General features: G+C 34.7%; 1 protein-coding gene across 1 annotated transcript; it reads left to right on the top strand.

Annotated features, from left to right (window-relative positions):
* Positions 1 to 3,356: 3,356 nt before the first annotated feature.
* LOC132940930 (uncharacterized) lies at positions 3,357 to 5,076 on the top strand. Its single transcript, XM_061008732.1, has 2 exons — positions 3,357 to 3,651; positions 4,613 to 5,076. Exons 1-2 carry the CDS (start codon positions 3,357 to 3,359, stop codon positions 5,074 to 5,076), a joined length of 759 nt encoding a protein of 252 aa, XP_060864715.1.
* The last annotated feature ends 11,960 nt before the right edge of the window (positions 5,077 to 17,036 follow it).

Here is a 17,036-nt window from a genome sequence, read left to right as displayed (position 1 = left end):
CGTTACGTCTTGAAGCGCGCTTAGACCCAATTAAATTAAAATATAATAACACACTGACGGCCCTCTAAATATATGTATATAGATGTATAACTACTCGTTATTATCCGCACGCATAACTTCATTTTACATTGTAAAAGTTACACGCAGCATACATGTATGCGGATACTTGCGGCGACCGGGAAAATTAACACAATTCGAAGATTATTTAACATAAATATTACATACTTATATTATTGTAGTATTTGAATAAGTTTTGAAAGTTGTAATTTTATTTGTGCGGTAACCAAGTTCATCCGTCGCAATACGGTTTTTTCTTCGCACGTTTTTATATTTGCACATAACTACTTATATACATACGTTTATAATAATATACATACTACGTAATTAAAACAAACAATCTAACAACAATATATAAATATAATAATATATACACACATTTATTATACAAGCACGTCTCCCTCGCCGGTTATTATATGTATATAATATGTATTATATATTATTATACCCACGAAGACCGGGTAGGTACAGGCGGTACAGCAATCGAAATCGCTCGCAAACATTTCGTTCGCGTATGTATACGACAACAATAATAATAATAATTATTATACACAATAGCTCGTTTTGTCCGAATAGAAAAACTATTTATAATCGACCGGTTTGGAAATGCATAAAACTATACGCACACGAATACCTATATAATATTATACAATAATAATTGTATTCCTACTAATGGTTTTTATTATTATTATTATTATTATTATAGGTATATCGTCGCGTATACACCATGGGTCCATATATATATATACAGTTATTTAACTGGTCGTTTATATGATAATTTATAATAATAACGTCGTTGGGCAATATATTTATATGTATATTATAATATGGTGAAATGTATACGATAATGCTGCACAATCCATATACACGGGTACCTAAGTATATTCGATAAATACAATATTGTTGTAATATGTATACGCGGATCGTTAATTAAAAAAAAAGGTCGTCGCAAAGTTCGACTTTGTGTATCTGTTGGCAGTATATTTATGGTATATTGGCATAATGTGTGAACTGTGAGATATTACCGCGCGTTTCTCGGGGAATTCAATTCTCCAAACCAGAAATAATAAATTTTAAAAACAGAAGGCTATAGTGGTACCTATATGTAACCCAATACACATAAAAATTAAAAACGGCTCGTTCGAGACACTTAAATTTCGGTGCGCTGCAAATCGTAACGCTGCCGTGAGCACAAAATAATATAAAGTAATATAAATGCGCCCATGTTGGTTGTAGGACTTTTGAAGGACATGCGGTGGGGGGAGGGTGGTTGTTGGCTGGCTCCCCGAGGACGAGTATAATATAAATCAAAGAGAAAAACGTGTGTACACGAGTCGATTTTTTTTTTGCTCAATATGTTCCCTGCCCGTTGCATCCGCCGAAGACCATATTGCCGTGCCGGGTTCGCGGAAGGATACTGTTCCGTCGTCGTGCATACTGCAGCAATATCGTATATACAGCAGCTCTGCACATTACTGCACGGGCCGACTAAATGATACGCTGACCCGGGACACCAAATGTTTAGACGAGCGTATATACTATACATGCATAAAATAGAATCGGTTGTCTGTGCAATTGGACTCCTCTGAACGAGACGATAAATCGCGGCCGGGTTGTCAACGCTAAAAGGTCGGACGCACGTGTGATTCGGGGAAACGAAAAAAATAAAAACGTTTTTCGGCAGTCTGCAGGGTAATATACCTAGCTGGTTCCGGTGCCGGAAAACGCATCATCGTCGCCGTTTGTACAACGTGACAGTATCCAGACTCTGCGAGCAGCCGTCGCGTCAGGTTTACGACGCGCGCACCTATTAGTAAAATATTATTATAACCTACTATTATTCTATTATACTGTGCGAATAATAAACGGAACGTATATTCCACGGGCGATGCCGAGTTCCAAGATACTTTCCTCGAGTGCGACCATTGTCCGCTGGCTCGCGTGAAACGACTCTATTTCTTCCGGCCATATACCGGTCTTTATATTATTATTGTCCAAGTACACGTGTAGCACAATATATATGATAACAGTGCATATTTGTACGCCACAGCAATTTACTATGACCATACATCGATATATTATAATATACTTATATATTATTACTATTATATTGTACAATGAACGCGCGCGAGGAATATGCGGTGCGACATTTGACCCCATATAATGTATACATACAGATATAGGTAAATACTTATACTTATATTGTGCGAAGCCCGTTCTCGATTTAACACGTGTACCCGCGCAAACGGCTACTATATTATTATATTATATTGTTGTACGGTCGGCGTCGAGTTTTCTAAATAGTTTCTTCTGCAGAAGATCTTCTTATCTCACGTGCACTATCTGCATCGCATTGTGTTATAATATAATAATAATAATAATAATAATAGTGATATTATTATTATTATTATTATATCATCGCTTTGCAGTAGAATATTATACCGGCGGCAGCACAACTCACGAGAGTATACGGCTTGATTACGGCCGCCGTCTGAGCTGCAGGTCGTCGCGTAGTCTTGACCGCGCATTGCAAGCAGTTAATAATAATAATAATAATAATAATAATAATCATAATAATAGTAATGTGTAATACACTTCATGGGGGTTTGCATTGATGTACGATACCCATATATAATACATATATAAATACATTATTATAATGTTATTACACGTACGGGTGTGGCTGATTGAGCAAATGCGTGACGTATATATTTCCGCGCAAAATTTTCATGTTAATCGTGTGAATGTACTCGAGGCGGGTAATACAGAAATTATTAATTTGAAAGTATAAAAATGTATTTTTCAACATTTTATCATATTGGCACAAATATTTTGATTGTGCAGGGGGGTGAAGGGGGTTGCAAAAAATATTTATATAGTAACCTTGTTGACTTATAAAAATACATTTTTAAATAATTTTTTATTGAAAATATGCAATCGACCGTTGGAGCACCGGGCCTAATTCTTTATAATGCGTGTGTGCACGGGCGCGAAAAACCAAGTACCACTTCGTAACCGACAATATTAGTGATATCACTATTATATATACTTATATCCCACAGATATTGTTGATGAGAATTTTTAGACCTGTTCCTTCTCGCAGTTTTTGAGCGTGTATGCCGTCGACATAATGTGGCGTGGTTACCTCGGTGATACAAAACTTGATGACACTATACACGTATAATAATAATAAAATATTATTGTTACATTAGGGACTCAGACCTATCTATATGGAATATACTGCCATTGCATGAATGCACTAGCTGCGTCATATTATAATATTATATCGTTTGAAAATTATGGCTCCGATCGTGGTCAATGCGGCCATGGAACAGTTGACCGTGCACAGTGCCTCCTACCGGCCGCTCCCGCTCCCGTTGCCGGTGCGCCGCTGCCGGACACCTGTTAAACGGTCACTAGCTCCGTCGGTCGTCATCACAGCACACCGAGAAGCATATCGTTGGAGAGACCCACAGGAACCGATTAAGTCGAAGCCACCTCCAGATCACGGGTTCCTGGCCGGAGACGGTGTTGACCGTTTCCACTGCACGTCGTACCAAATGCATTACCCAGTAAAAGACGGATTGCACCGCGGTAATAATTAAAGTCAGCTAGTCGACAATACCGTTCTTCACGATACCGTTCGTTTGCAATCCAGTACAAAACAGCCCCCCCCCCACCTCCCACACAGAGTACTCGGGAAGCATATGATCATTAGTTGTACACATTCATTAGGTTCATGTTTATATAGAATAATATACGATTCAGGAAAAAACGTGTTAACTCTAATCGTTTGAAGTAAATAAAGTATATTATACATATATATATATAATACGAGTATACGACATTATTTTCTTGTATCTATGAAATGTATCAATATTTTATGAGAATTTTGAACAGCTTTATATGTACATAATATTATTTACTTTATTCACCGTGTTACCGTCACTCGAGTAGGGTATATATTATTATATTATGACCTATTGCAATATTGAATATAGGTACACGAGAAAAATGATGATTCGAGAATACAAATTGAATATTATGTTGAATACCTATGTCTATACATAATTTATCGATAACTATAATTCTTTCAAATCTTAATATAAAAATAAATAAAACAATGGATATAGATAAGCTAGAGGTCCTATTTGATAAAAAAAAAACTGTTGAAATCGCTAATTCTTAGATGCCGTAAAATATCGAAAATGTGGTCTTTCAGTATAATATATAATATACAATATATATATGGTCAATGAATTTTAAAAACCACAACTTTAATAAATAGAAGATTATGGATTAACATTACGGTATGGTGGTGGGCGGTAAGTGCTGGTATAAATATCTTGTATATATACGTCGCATATAGTAAAAAGTTGTTAAAAATGCAATAGTATACAATATATTATAGGTATCTATATAGATAGATACGCGGATGGCGGATACGGTGGGTTTCCGAAAAGTTTAAATAATAATATTATAATATAATATGTATACCGTAGACGTCAAACGTGTAATGTCACTGGTAAAATGTTGAAAATATTAATTTTTACAGCTCGACCGGTCACCCCTCCCGGCCGGCCGTCGCTGGTACATATTTCAATGGAAGCCGAGACAACTACAGGTAACGCGTACCGCCGCCCCGCTACAACGAAACTTTGGCGACGCCCTTCGAGTGCCTACAAAGTGTCGCCGGAACCGATGGAAACGACATCAGTGCACCGGGCGAGTTACAAACCTCCACCGTGTAATTTTGACTCAAAGGCAAAGGCTGATATCTGCCCTAGACGCGCTTTTGTCGACGAATCACTAAGGTCCAGGATGCCTATTAAAAGTCACACCACTTACACGACCTCATATTACACGAGCCATCCGAATTTAAAACTTCTAGGACAGATACCAGAAAAATTGGGTCAGATGCAGGGTTCGTCGAATGAAACACCAAGAGCCCTCACCAAAAAAATATTTAATAGCAATAAACTGGTTAAATGTACGAGAAAAATTGAACACACGACATAAATAGCTTATTTGAATAATGATTTTTCAGTTCTAAATTGTAGTTATTACAATATGTAATATTGGGGGACGGAGTGGCCGAGCGGACTTAGGCGTCGGTTACGACGCACACCGACGCCAGTTCAAAACCTCGGCTGCGGGCGGCATTTTTCTTCGGGCAAGTCATGGTGTCCGGGCATGGTAGATGCCTACGGGTGCCCACTAAAAAACCTACCAAACTAACAAACACACGTGTTAAACCTACAGTACCCTCCCCACAGTTAAAAACCACCCAATGGCCTAAGTTGCCGCGGGTTGATAAATGAAAAAAAAAAGAAAAGAATATGTGATATTATGTATATTATATTGATCAACGCTAATAATTAATGCATACATATTACATTGTATATTATGGTCGACAATTAGCAGAAATGGAGTACAGAGAAATACGATGCATATTATATTAAATTTGAAATTAGGATATCAATAGAAAGTTAATTTGAGATTTATTAGACGTTTTAAAACGAATCTCAAAATACTAAATTTGCAGTAACACCCCTTACGTGAACAATAAATTGTGTGCATTATGCGCATAACGCGCGATACATAGTGTTAAATTCTTACACCCCTAAAATGCATCGGCTGTACAAATTATGGCACCCGACACAGCTTCCTGTTGTATATTATATTATAGCTGCACTGTTGCGGTTTGAATGTGCATTTGCATCGTGTGCTTTTCACCCGCACAATTAAGCGCGGCCGGTAAATCACATGGCTATCATCTGTAGCAAATTGCACGCCGTTAATATCCCCCAAAATGCAATTTATACGCAGCTAGTTTTCTCTATAAAGCGAGTGCAATTAAACGCACCGAGCAACAAGTCACACGCGGGTATACCCGCCGTCGTCGCGCAGCATACGCTACTACGCTGAGTAATGAAATATTTTCGAATAATTAAAACGTCTTAGCAACACACGGTACGCAAAATACGACTATTTAGGAAATTCAATTAAAGTCTACAGGTCGACATGCTTACAGATAATATTATATAATCAACTAAATACCATTAAACGCTGTCGGCACTCGTCGAGAATATTATTGTGTACCTACTTTATACACATCTGTACGCGCCGAAAAAGAAAAATGCATTCGAATCTTATCGTACGATATTAGAATATAGTGTGATTTAAGAGGATGTCAGCGCGCTATTGTTTTCTCTCTCTGGCCAACACGCAACATAGAAAAAACGGATTTACGCAGAATCATTTTTTCTATGTTTTTAAGTAATCTTAGTTCACCCATTACAAAAAAGATAGAGAATAATATTTTTGAGGGAATGTCATATCGATTTGTCTAAATATTGTCTCAAAACAATATTTAAACATAATTTAAATGTATAACATTATTTTGTTTATTTTAAAAGTCGAATACAAAGTCAAATAACAATAAAATATAAAATTGATGTCATTCCCTCAAAATATTACTCTCAATCTTTTCTGTACTGGGTGATTTTACTCTAAGATAACTTAAAAAACATAGTAAAAATGATTCTGAGTTAATGTAGGTACCTATTATGTCTACGCTGCGCGTGGGCCAGAGAGTGAAAACAAATAGTGCGTTGACATCCTATTCAAACACCGATTGATGGGGTACGTTCACGTAACATTTTTACAGTTTGTATAATATCCGATTAAAAATATACACTTAATTTTTTTTCCATGTCCGCAACCGCAAGTGTACCTATATACTATACACGATGTACGATTTCCAACACGGTTTAATGTTTAGTATGTATAAATAATATATTTGCACTGCATTACGAGGGGGAAAAAACGTAATTTATATTTAATTTAGGCGACGACGAGGTGGTCAATTTTCGGTGTTGAATTTCGAATCGCTAAAGTTACGACCATAGTGCATATAGCACACAAGCACACACACACACACGTACACACATCCGTACGCGTGTATGCGGTCGCACACAATTCGCGCAGACCTCCCGAAGACCTGAACGGATCTCAATAAATCGAGTGCGGCCCTGTGTACCTGTACGGACCGGGCCCGATAAATCTGTACGATTTTTATCCCCGCGGACGGTCGGTCGTAAGTAAGTACACACATATACTTGTGCGTCAGTGTATATATAATATATACAATAGAGTGCCGACTGCCGAGAGATAACCGGCTGAACGCGCGGTGGTTTATTGCTTCCTCCGCAAACTGGTCTCGTTGCGGCATCGGATCATATGTATATATAATATGCACGCACACATACAAGAGAGACGATATAGTGTACATGCTGTACGGACACAATAAACGACGGGCATAATTTTTTAAGCGGATTTTATACCATTTTAACGAAACGGAGATTTCTCAAAGGGGAACGACGCGAATTACAGCGCACCGTGCCCCTGTATATAACATATTATCAAGTACAACCTTTGTCAGTTTCGTTTCCTCGCGGCGGCGGCCCCATTGGAGTTCAGCGCCCCGTGCGCGATGACACTCGGCGCGGTAAAAGAAAAAAAAGAGCTATAGGGGTTGTTTTGTTTTGTTTTTTCCATTCGGTAGCGGATTTTGCACACACGGACCGCGGCGTTTGACGAACAAAAGTGTGTCGCGGCCAAAGACTGATATAATATAATATTATGGCGCCGACAATGGGCAACGACGAGTTGTTATAATATTATATAAATGGGGGACATCGGCGCGACGGTCTTCAAATGTACGACGACGGATACGATACGCGTCTGCATTATACGCAGTAACGTGCGGCGGGCTGAGGTTTCGACGGGATTACAATTCGTACACGACACAGTGCGCGGGTGTTGTTGTCGATCACAATATACGCATATTATGGTACCTAAGACCGCGATCTATTATGTTGTACACACATGAAAGCGACCGCGGCACACTTAGACACGCGGTTATCCGAAATTATTATTCGTCAACGATTCGGGAGAAATATAATAATAATAGGTACCTAATAATAAGATTACACACCGCGGGTAGGTATATATTATTATTGTTTACGCTGCAGCGGCGTGTGTGTATAAAAAATATATTTAGCGGACGCCGCCGCACGAGATGCGAATCGAAAATTTCAAATGTTTACCGTATATTGCGGCGAATTATCCACAAAGGATGACGCGTATCAACGTATACGCACAATGTATACGTTTATAATACGAACCTACTTATTGAAATATACCTTTTGTCAAAGGAAAACTGTATCCTAAAACCTGCGTACAATTTGATGTTTTGCATTTGTCAAAATACGTTGAATCTCCGGGACTGTACAGTGTGCACTCCACAATAAAAATTGATAGGTAAAATAATATATTATATTATGCGGGTACGGAAGTATTATTCCGTTGTCCGGAAAAAACAGATACTCTAGTCCGTGTGGTAAGTGCGTATGCATATTATGTAAAATGTATATTAAAATAACGATAGCTTGAGCTGAATAATATTATGTCTTTTGACAGATGTTTTTTTTGCATTTCTTAATTTAAAGACATGTGTTTTTTCTATAAGTGTACAACACTAGACATATGAATTAGAACATTAAATTATAGAATATGCACATTATATATTATAATATAATACAAAATGTCTTTCGGGTATTTAAAATGTACAGTGAACGCGTCTAAGTTTTAACAGTTATAAGTTTATAAACTTATGTAAATGTGTTTAGAAAACGGATTTTAATCATTTTTCCATCCGAAAATCTTGAAATTAGGGGGTAGAAATATATTTTGACGTTGAAAAAATCGTTACAAACACGTAGGTACTGACTGATTAAAAAAATGTTTAACACATTGCAAAAAAATGACGATTATACAATTCATGTTTGACAACGACCAGTATAACAGATATTATGTAGAAAACATTTGCATAACTTAAATATGCACAAACTGATATGGAGTCTATAGTTTATGCAATTTTTGAAATGTGCACATAAGTATTATACCTATATATAACGTTGTATGGGAACAACTCTCATGTACATACAACAGAATTCACGATGAATAAATATGATTTTATATCCTGTAGTTGCTCGTTTATATTATTAACTCTACTATTTGCTATAAGCGTGGCGACTGGCGAAGTATATTGGCAGAATATAACATTAATCAATAATCAAGAATAGTATTTTAAGTTTTGCACGACTATACACACGTATACACTATATGTCACTATTATACAGGCACTGATGGTAGGCAGGTGCTTTAGCGGCCTTCAGAAAGGTATCGTTTTTTTTTTTTTTGGTTATAGGTACATAAAGTACTAAAAATAATCGAAAATCATTCTTGAGTAGGCACTAATTGTACGGGCTAACGAATATCGGCTCCAATATCGAATACACAGCTATAGTATAAAAAGTATACATAATATAAGGGTACGCAAACAAAAGCGATCGATGAAAATAACGTTTGATTTTTAAAAATGAATAATATGTACGTTACGGATGTGCAGCGTCACAAACTTAGTGTACTGCAGTACTTTCGACACCCATTGTTTGACACAACTATAAATAATTCGTTACGCCAACTGAAAATTATCTAACTATTTACTACAACCAAATTTAGTTTTCCGTGTGTACAAAGCTGTAACTAGAAAAGGCGAGGTGTGAAAGTAAAAAAAAAAAAAATACGACCTAATAAACGACGTTTTAATAATAATTATGTGTACAGTAATTTTTTTGCACGGAAAAATCAAATATTGTCATAAGGTTAAACACGGTGATTTACACAAAAGATAAACATACTGTATGTACGGGTAGGTATATAATTATTTCAAGTGGTCATTTTCGGTTTTTGTTTTTTTGTGGTTGTTTGTTTGAACGAGACAACTCGAGACACCTGCACGGCCGTCGTAGAAAATGCAAACCGTCCGCTTCTTAATGACTTTTAATAACGAGTTATCGAATTTGACTTTAATTGTAGTAACAGGTGATTTCATAAAACGGGCGGCGGGGTAGAAAAAATAACAGGTGATAATGCATCCTTTATGCAATAAATAGGTTACTCCGGGGGATATATTAGAGACAATTACCGGTGGAAACTCTGGAATTTATAACAACGGCTACCGTGGTGGTGGCGGCATGCATATTAATATGACCCTGCTCGTTTGCTGTATTACTTCATAATATACTATTATTATTATAATTTTACCTGCACACACATATCATTGCGATTATATTATTATTCAGAGTGTATTTTGTCCCCCGGAAAAAGGTTTGCCCACGTGGCATCATAGGTATAAACTTCAATTTTTGTCCCATGATAATATAATATGACCACATTGTTTTATTTTGGAAAATTATATCGTGATGGGCATTAATTATTTCATTAATTTTTCGTCGTACTACAATAAGTCTAAACAGTAATAATTAGTTGTGATCTTTAAAATGTAGGTACTCTAAAAAAAAAAATGTTTTCTTCACGTTATTGTTGGATTTTTTTGTATGGAAAAAAATATTTCTGAATATATTAAAACGTATAGCTATACCTATTCTTCATAAACTTGTTTTAGTTTTTCAATTATTTTATATTTATAATAAAATCTAAAATTGTAATGCATAGGTACGTTTTACATAGTTATTCATACACATATATTTATATATACAATACACGTCTATATATTATATTATATAGTGATAAAGGTATAAGGATATAAGGTATTATATTATATAGTTATATATCTAAAGGTTTATTGTTAAATTGCCGGAAATTATAGTAAAATATATCGCACAAACTGCATATTTTAGAGAACACATTTTAATTACATATTATATCGTGATGTAAAAAACTGCTGAGGGCAAAATAATAATTTTTAATGAACGTTAAAGTCGAACTCCATTACAAAATGAGTGAGATGTTATGAAAGGAAATCAACAAAAATAAAATTATTTTTATATGTGTGGAAATACTATACGTGTAAGCAATAAATGAAATATCGGTTCGTATTTGTAACCAACAATATATACCGCTAAGCAATCGGTTGAACGCATCTTATAAATATGGTATACATATTATAAAAAACCACATAGGGTTATATTGTATTTGATTGTTTTCTAAATTTTTTGTTTTTAAAACAACCATTATGTTTGAGTACCAAATAATAATTAAATTATAGTGCACATTATACAGGCATGTAACAATAAATATACGTCACGCATATAATATAGCTGCCAGAGTACCAAAAATAGTTTTTTTTCTCGAAATGTATTCTTCATTTCTCTTAAAAACACGTTATTGAAACTCTGTATAGCAACTTAGATTAGGGTAAAAGCGATGGGTACGTTTTAAGCCACTAAATATCGATAGTATGATAGCTCTGATACCATATAGTACAATACACATATTTACCTGTACCAATCTACATATTGTATAACATTAATGTAGGTACATATAAATATTATGCATTAGGTATATTGTACCTTTACACTTAACACTTTATAATACGGCTGGTGTGAATATTATCGAAATATGCATTTTTAAATATTTATTATTTTACACTGACCACAAAACACGTGCCGGATAAAGCCATGAACCCGGATGTCGGTGGCGGGGGTGTTTTACATTAGGCCAATAACTTTACAAGTCTGCGCTTGCACTCCTACGAAAACAACCCATAAACTGTAACACGTCCTGACACGGTATATATGATAATCAAACCCTCTCCCTCCCCCACACTCACACATACGACGACTGTATATATACCTGCACGATGTATCGCATTAAACTGTTTAATACGCTTAACTCATATTATACAAATATGATAATTAATTGGAAACAATGGCAGGCCGATTTTAATTAGCATTATTCAACAGTGCGTCGGTGTATGTGAGGAAACTGTCGGTCAAAGTTCCGGTGGTCGCCACTCGGGTACGGGTAGAAATTTTTCTTTCTCACTCCCTCGCCACGTGATTGTGTGCATTTTCAATTGATTAAATTTCTCACAGCGTATACGTATATGGTATAATGGTATGTATGGTAATAATAATAATAATAATATCGTATTTGTATTAAACCATATTATATACATTATTATACTTGGTATAAAAACTAAACTAATAAGTCATATTAAAGAATAATATATTATGGATGTATAATACTCACATACTGTGGTAGATACGGTTGCATGTCCGAATTCATTCGGGAACGGGCGAGTCGTCCACATGGAACAAAACACATTACACAAATTAGTTATAATACACATCCAATATTATGATATTATTATATTGTTTTAAGTATACGGCAATTTGATGTTCAAAACCCATAACTGCCGTCGAGTGTAGCACTTAATAAAGGAACTATATACATTATATATTTATATACATATACAATATAATATAAATTATAAGACACAAAAACACATTTATAAAAACACGGAGATAATAATGATTGTAGGTTAATGATAATAATATGATGTATGTATACAAACTTTCAAAATGTATACATTTTTCTTTTTGATAAATGTCTTTTTTGAATTATGTGCACACTAAAGTACATATTTTATACATAAAAAAATACATGTTTTAACATTTTAATTTATAAACTAATAAATTGTTCGTTCTTTGAAATATGTTTATTACGTCTAAATATATAATTTCGATGGAATTTTTATCATACACCAAATACGCGATTATGTTGGAATTTATTTTAGATTAAATACTTAATATATATTTTATTGATATTCATATAACGTTACAATATTATTAATAAAAAAAATATTAGTAATAAGGAGTGAAATCGAATCCTGCTATGTATGTACCTATATATAAATGAAAATGAAGCAGTACGTTTTTTTGTTTTACATAAAATGTCGTGGGCTTTTTAAAGCCTATGCGCTTATTTCTTAAACATCATATACAACCAGCGACTTCTAATTTATTCTGGGAACGTCATTATTATATTATGGTCGGAAAAATAAAATACAAAAGTCTTAGATATTTTTAGGAAACATAAAGTTTTTTTTTATGTCGCTAAAATCTTTATCTATATACGCCACGGGCACCCGTGTTCCGGGCCGACAGCGCCAAAAATCATGAGCCCATAAATTTCGGGCGAACAAAAATTAAGGACATCCCTTGCGCCGCGAACGCAATAATCGTATATATACGAGCGTCGTATAATAATAATAAAATTATTATTATTACACACACATGCGCACTCATATATGTAATATGTGTATTATACGATAATAATATATAAAATAAACTCATATGTATGTGTGTGCGTGTGTGTGTGTGTTTAGAAGCCAATTTCAAACAACGTCGAAAAATCTCGATTCGTGATAAGAGCCCCACGCCGTAATATCCACGCATGTCTCGTAGGCTACCGTGTTGGTTGAACACACATAAATTATACGCGGATATCTGTGCGGTGGATCTGAATTATGGTGAGCACCACGGTAGAAAACCCGAGGAAACATATATCATAAAAATAAAAAATAAAAAAAAAATATAAATAATAATAATAAAAAAAAAAAATTATACTCGCACAACATTTATATATATTGTTTTACCTCGGCCATATACAGAAACGATGACGCCTACCGAAAAAAGTTTAGCCTACGTGTGTAGACGCTGAGAACGTGGTATGTAAATATTACGTGTACACATATATATTATATATATTATTATAGTATATAAATACACGAGCGCGTATGCGCGTTTGTAAAACCACATTCTTCAGAAATTATGACCGAAAAAATACACACACGCGCGCACTCGTTTGTAAGTTTGCTTATCATTTCGTATTCTAAACGTGCGCGAGCTCTGCATCGTGAAAGATCACCACCGCATTTTCCGAATGTTTTGGTGACGGCGGCGGCGGGGCACGGAAAAATAAGAAGCGAAAGAAAATACACGTTTATATTGTTTGTATATATATAATATTATTTTTTTCCCGTGCTTCTAAAAAATTAATTGGACGGACAACCGACCGGGCGGTTATACATTTCGAAAAAATATTACACAAATATAATATACTTATATACTATATCCTATACTGTTTTGGTTTTTTTTTTTTCGTCTTAATTTTATATATCCCGAGCAATTATCTTATAATCCATCATTACGGCTCGGTTATTCATATACGCATGAAATGTTGGCAATGCAATGTATAGTATTGTGTGTGTGCGTGTGTTTCTGTATAAAAAACACGATCCATCTTTTTTGCAACTGACAAATTCATTTACAACATTCTACATAAATTATACTTGTTTCGTTTCAAAAACAGTAACGAAAAGTTTTATTTGTACAAACAACGCGAGAGATACTCAATTATTGTGCTCTTTCGATATAACTATATTATACAATTGAAAATATTTATATTTATATATTTAAAGATATTTTGAAAAATGTAGTTGTTCGACATTCGAGTGTACTTATAATTAATAATTAATATATGTCCAAGTAAACTATTATTACTACCGCGAATATATACTTTTCTATTGCGTAAATTTCCATAATTTTATCAACATGTTAGTATAGTAATTATAGTTTTATTATGTTCAAATATCTATTTAACGATTGTATTTATACGTAATACATGATAATTATGTTTTAATAATTCAACGAATATTTTAGTAAATTTGCTATTAAGGACTTTTTAATTTTGTAAACATCAACAATTATTAAGAATAACGACCTAAATAGTTTAATATATATACTATTAAGTTAAACCTAGTTGAAATATACCATGAAAGTCGATTTATATACTCAAATAGAACAACATTTCGAAACAAGTACGAATTAATAGTATATTCGATTCCAGTAACTGTAAGTGCTTTGTATTTTCCGTGTGAAATACAAATACTAAAATACAATAAAATGTAATATTCTTGAGCAGTTATTGCAGTTATATACTTATACAGTAATAAATGGTTAAAATAGTGCCAAGACTGGATAAATATAACAAATAAATAAATATTGAAATCATTTATCTCTGTGAGAGTATTTTGAGTGTATACTATATATCCGAATAACACACAACAGAGTGCGGACTCTATAGAATAGAAATATTTTTGGACGATTTTAAAATGATTAGGATTTTTCGAATTTCTCGCGGGGACGCGTCGTGGACAACTGTAAGTCGCAAATACCACTTAATTACGAATGATTTATTACACTACGCTAGAGTACTAAAACGTAAGAATCCTTTTATTTTTAAACGAAAACGAATTCCGGTATGTTAATCACTACACAATAGAGCGCTTTATCGCGTCGACAAGAGGGAGCGGAAAGACACCGACGAATACAAATTATATATATATATATACGCATGTAGTATGGATATCTGACATTTATTATTTTATATTATATAAACAAGACGTATACGCACAATATAATATACAGTCATAATCATCACCACCATCACAATATTATGATTACTAGCTCGGCTAGTACGAGTGCTGCAATAAAGGACACGACTGCATGTCTTCATACGTATACGTACATTACACTCGTACATACGAACACGTCTAATTTCGATCGCGCCGAGTGGGTGTAATTTACTTTGCTGTTTATTTTTCTTCTCATTTTTATAATCGGTGAAAATGTCAACCGTGACATTTGCTGCAGCTACCGTACATCATGGGTACACTGAAAGTATCGTGTAAATAAATACAAAAAATACTATAGTACTATTACTATACTTACTAGTTGGTACTTAGTAGTTATACTGATACATATGCGCTGTATACAGATGACATTTGAAGAGTCACCATATTATATACCATAGGTATATATAATATATAAACCGTTGTTATACAACAATTTCTCGCGAGAATATACAACAAAGTAATAATATCAACACACACACACACACACAAACACACATTATGCGCGTGTGTGTATTATACGTTTTCTAAACGCGGTTATTATAACGTGAAAAAAAAAACAAAAATGTTTATGTAAAATGAATGTAAATTTTATTAGGACAGGTGTCCTCATTAGCATGAACCTAGACCCGGAGGGAGTTATTGCGGCGGCGGGTAGTATACTTACGACGGCGTACACACATGCACATACACACATATTCACATAAATACATAGATACATATATACGTACGTACATACACATATACATATAAATATTACATGTATACTATATAGGAGTAATTTTTTTCCTCATCCGACCCGAAACGGCTTCCGTGGCTTCGTATATTATATGCGTACATCACCTCTTATCGGCACGACGGATCTGACCGAATACCATCCCTGGCCGGCCGGCAGCCCTTGGGCAATCTCGGCCGTCCGTCGTATTAACGCTCTAATTGTCGGTTATATTATATAGACGCGCACCCGACGCCGCAGCCCCCCCCCTCTCCCCCGAGGCCCCCGGCCGGACGCCTTCTCACGCGCGCGCTCGCGGAACAAATTTCAAGGGGGAAAATAAAAAAAAAATATTAAAAATATAATACGTATACATAGGTATACATAATATTATGTTATTTCTTAATAGTCCTCCCGCGGACACTATCGTACGGTTCGATCGCGGAGAACATTTTATAATTTTTTTTTTAATATATATATACAAAAAAAAAGCACGCTACAATGGTTTGTACGCGTTTATTCGTATATAATAAAATATAATATCGGTGCAGTATATAAGTACATTACTGCAGGTATAGGGTATTATCCGTTCCTATACACAATATAATATTATATATTATATAGGTACAGATACAGATACGCCGGTCATCGCGTATATTATATTATGTGCTCCGAATTAATGGCCACCCCGGGCCGGATAACGTTCTAAATATACACACGCATTTAATATATATATATATGAACAAATATTTTTTAAATATCAAAAACGATAGAGATTCCGAAAGATTAGAAAACCCACCTGAAATCATATCTACACGATCGACAACCGGCCGATCATCGGCGGACACGTTATAATACGCGGGTGTAGTGTATTATAATACATGTATAATAATATGCATTATACATTATAATATA

Source organism: Metopolophium dirhodum, chromosome 3 (assembly GCF_019925205.1).
Source record: "Metopolophium dirhodum isolate CAU chromosome 3, ASM1992520v1, whole genome shotgun sequence".
NCBI lineage: Eukaryota > Metazoa > Arthropoda > Insecta > Hemiptera > Aphididae > Metopolophium > Metopolophium dirhodum.
The sequence above is the reverse complement of the archived record's forward strand: the minus strand, read 5'-3'. Positions and strand labels throughout refer to the sequence as shown.

Bases quoted from the DNA above. Each gene is read 5' to 3' on its own strand.
- LOC132940930 (XM_061008732.1), top strand. From the start codon at position 3,357: ATGGCTCCGATCGTGGTCAATGCGGCCATGGAACAGTTGACCGTGCAC. The intron at 3,652-4,612 runs GTAATAATTAAA...TAATTTTTACAG, and splicing joins AAAAGACGGATTGCACCGCG to CTCGACCGGTCACCCCTCCC.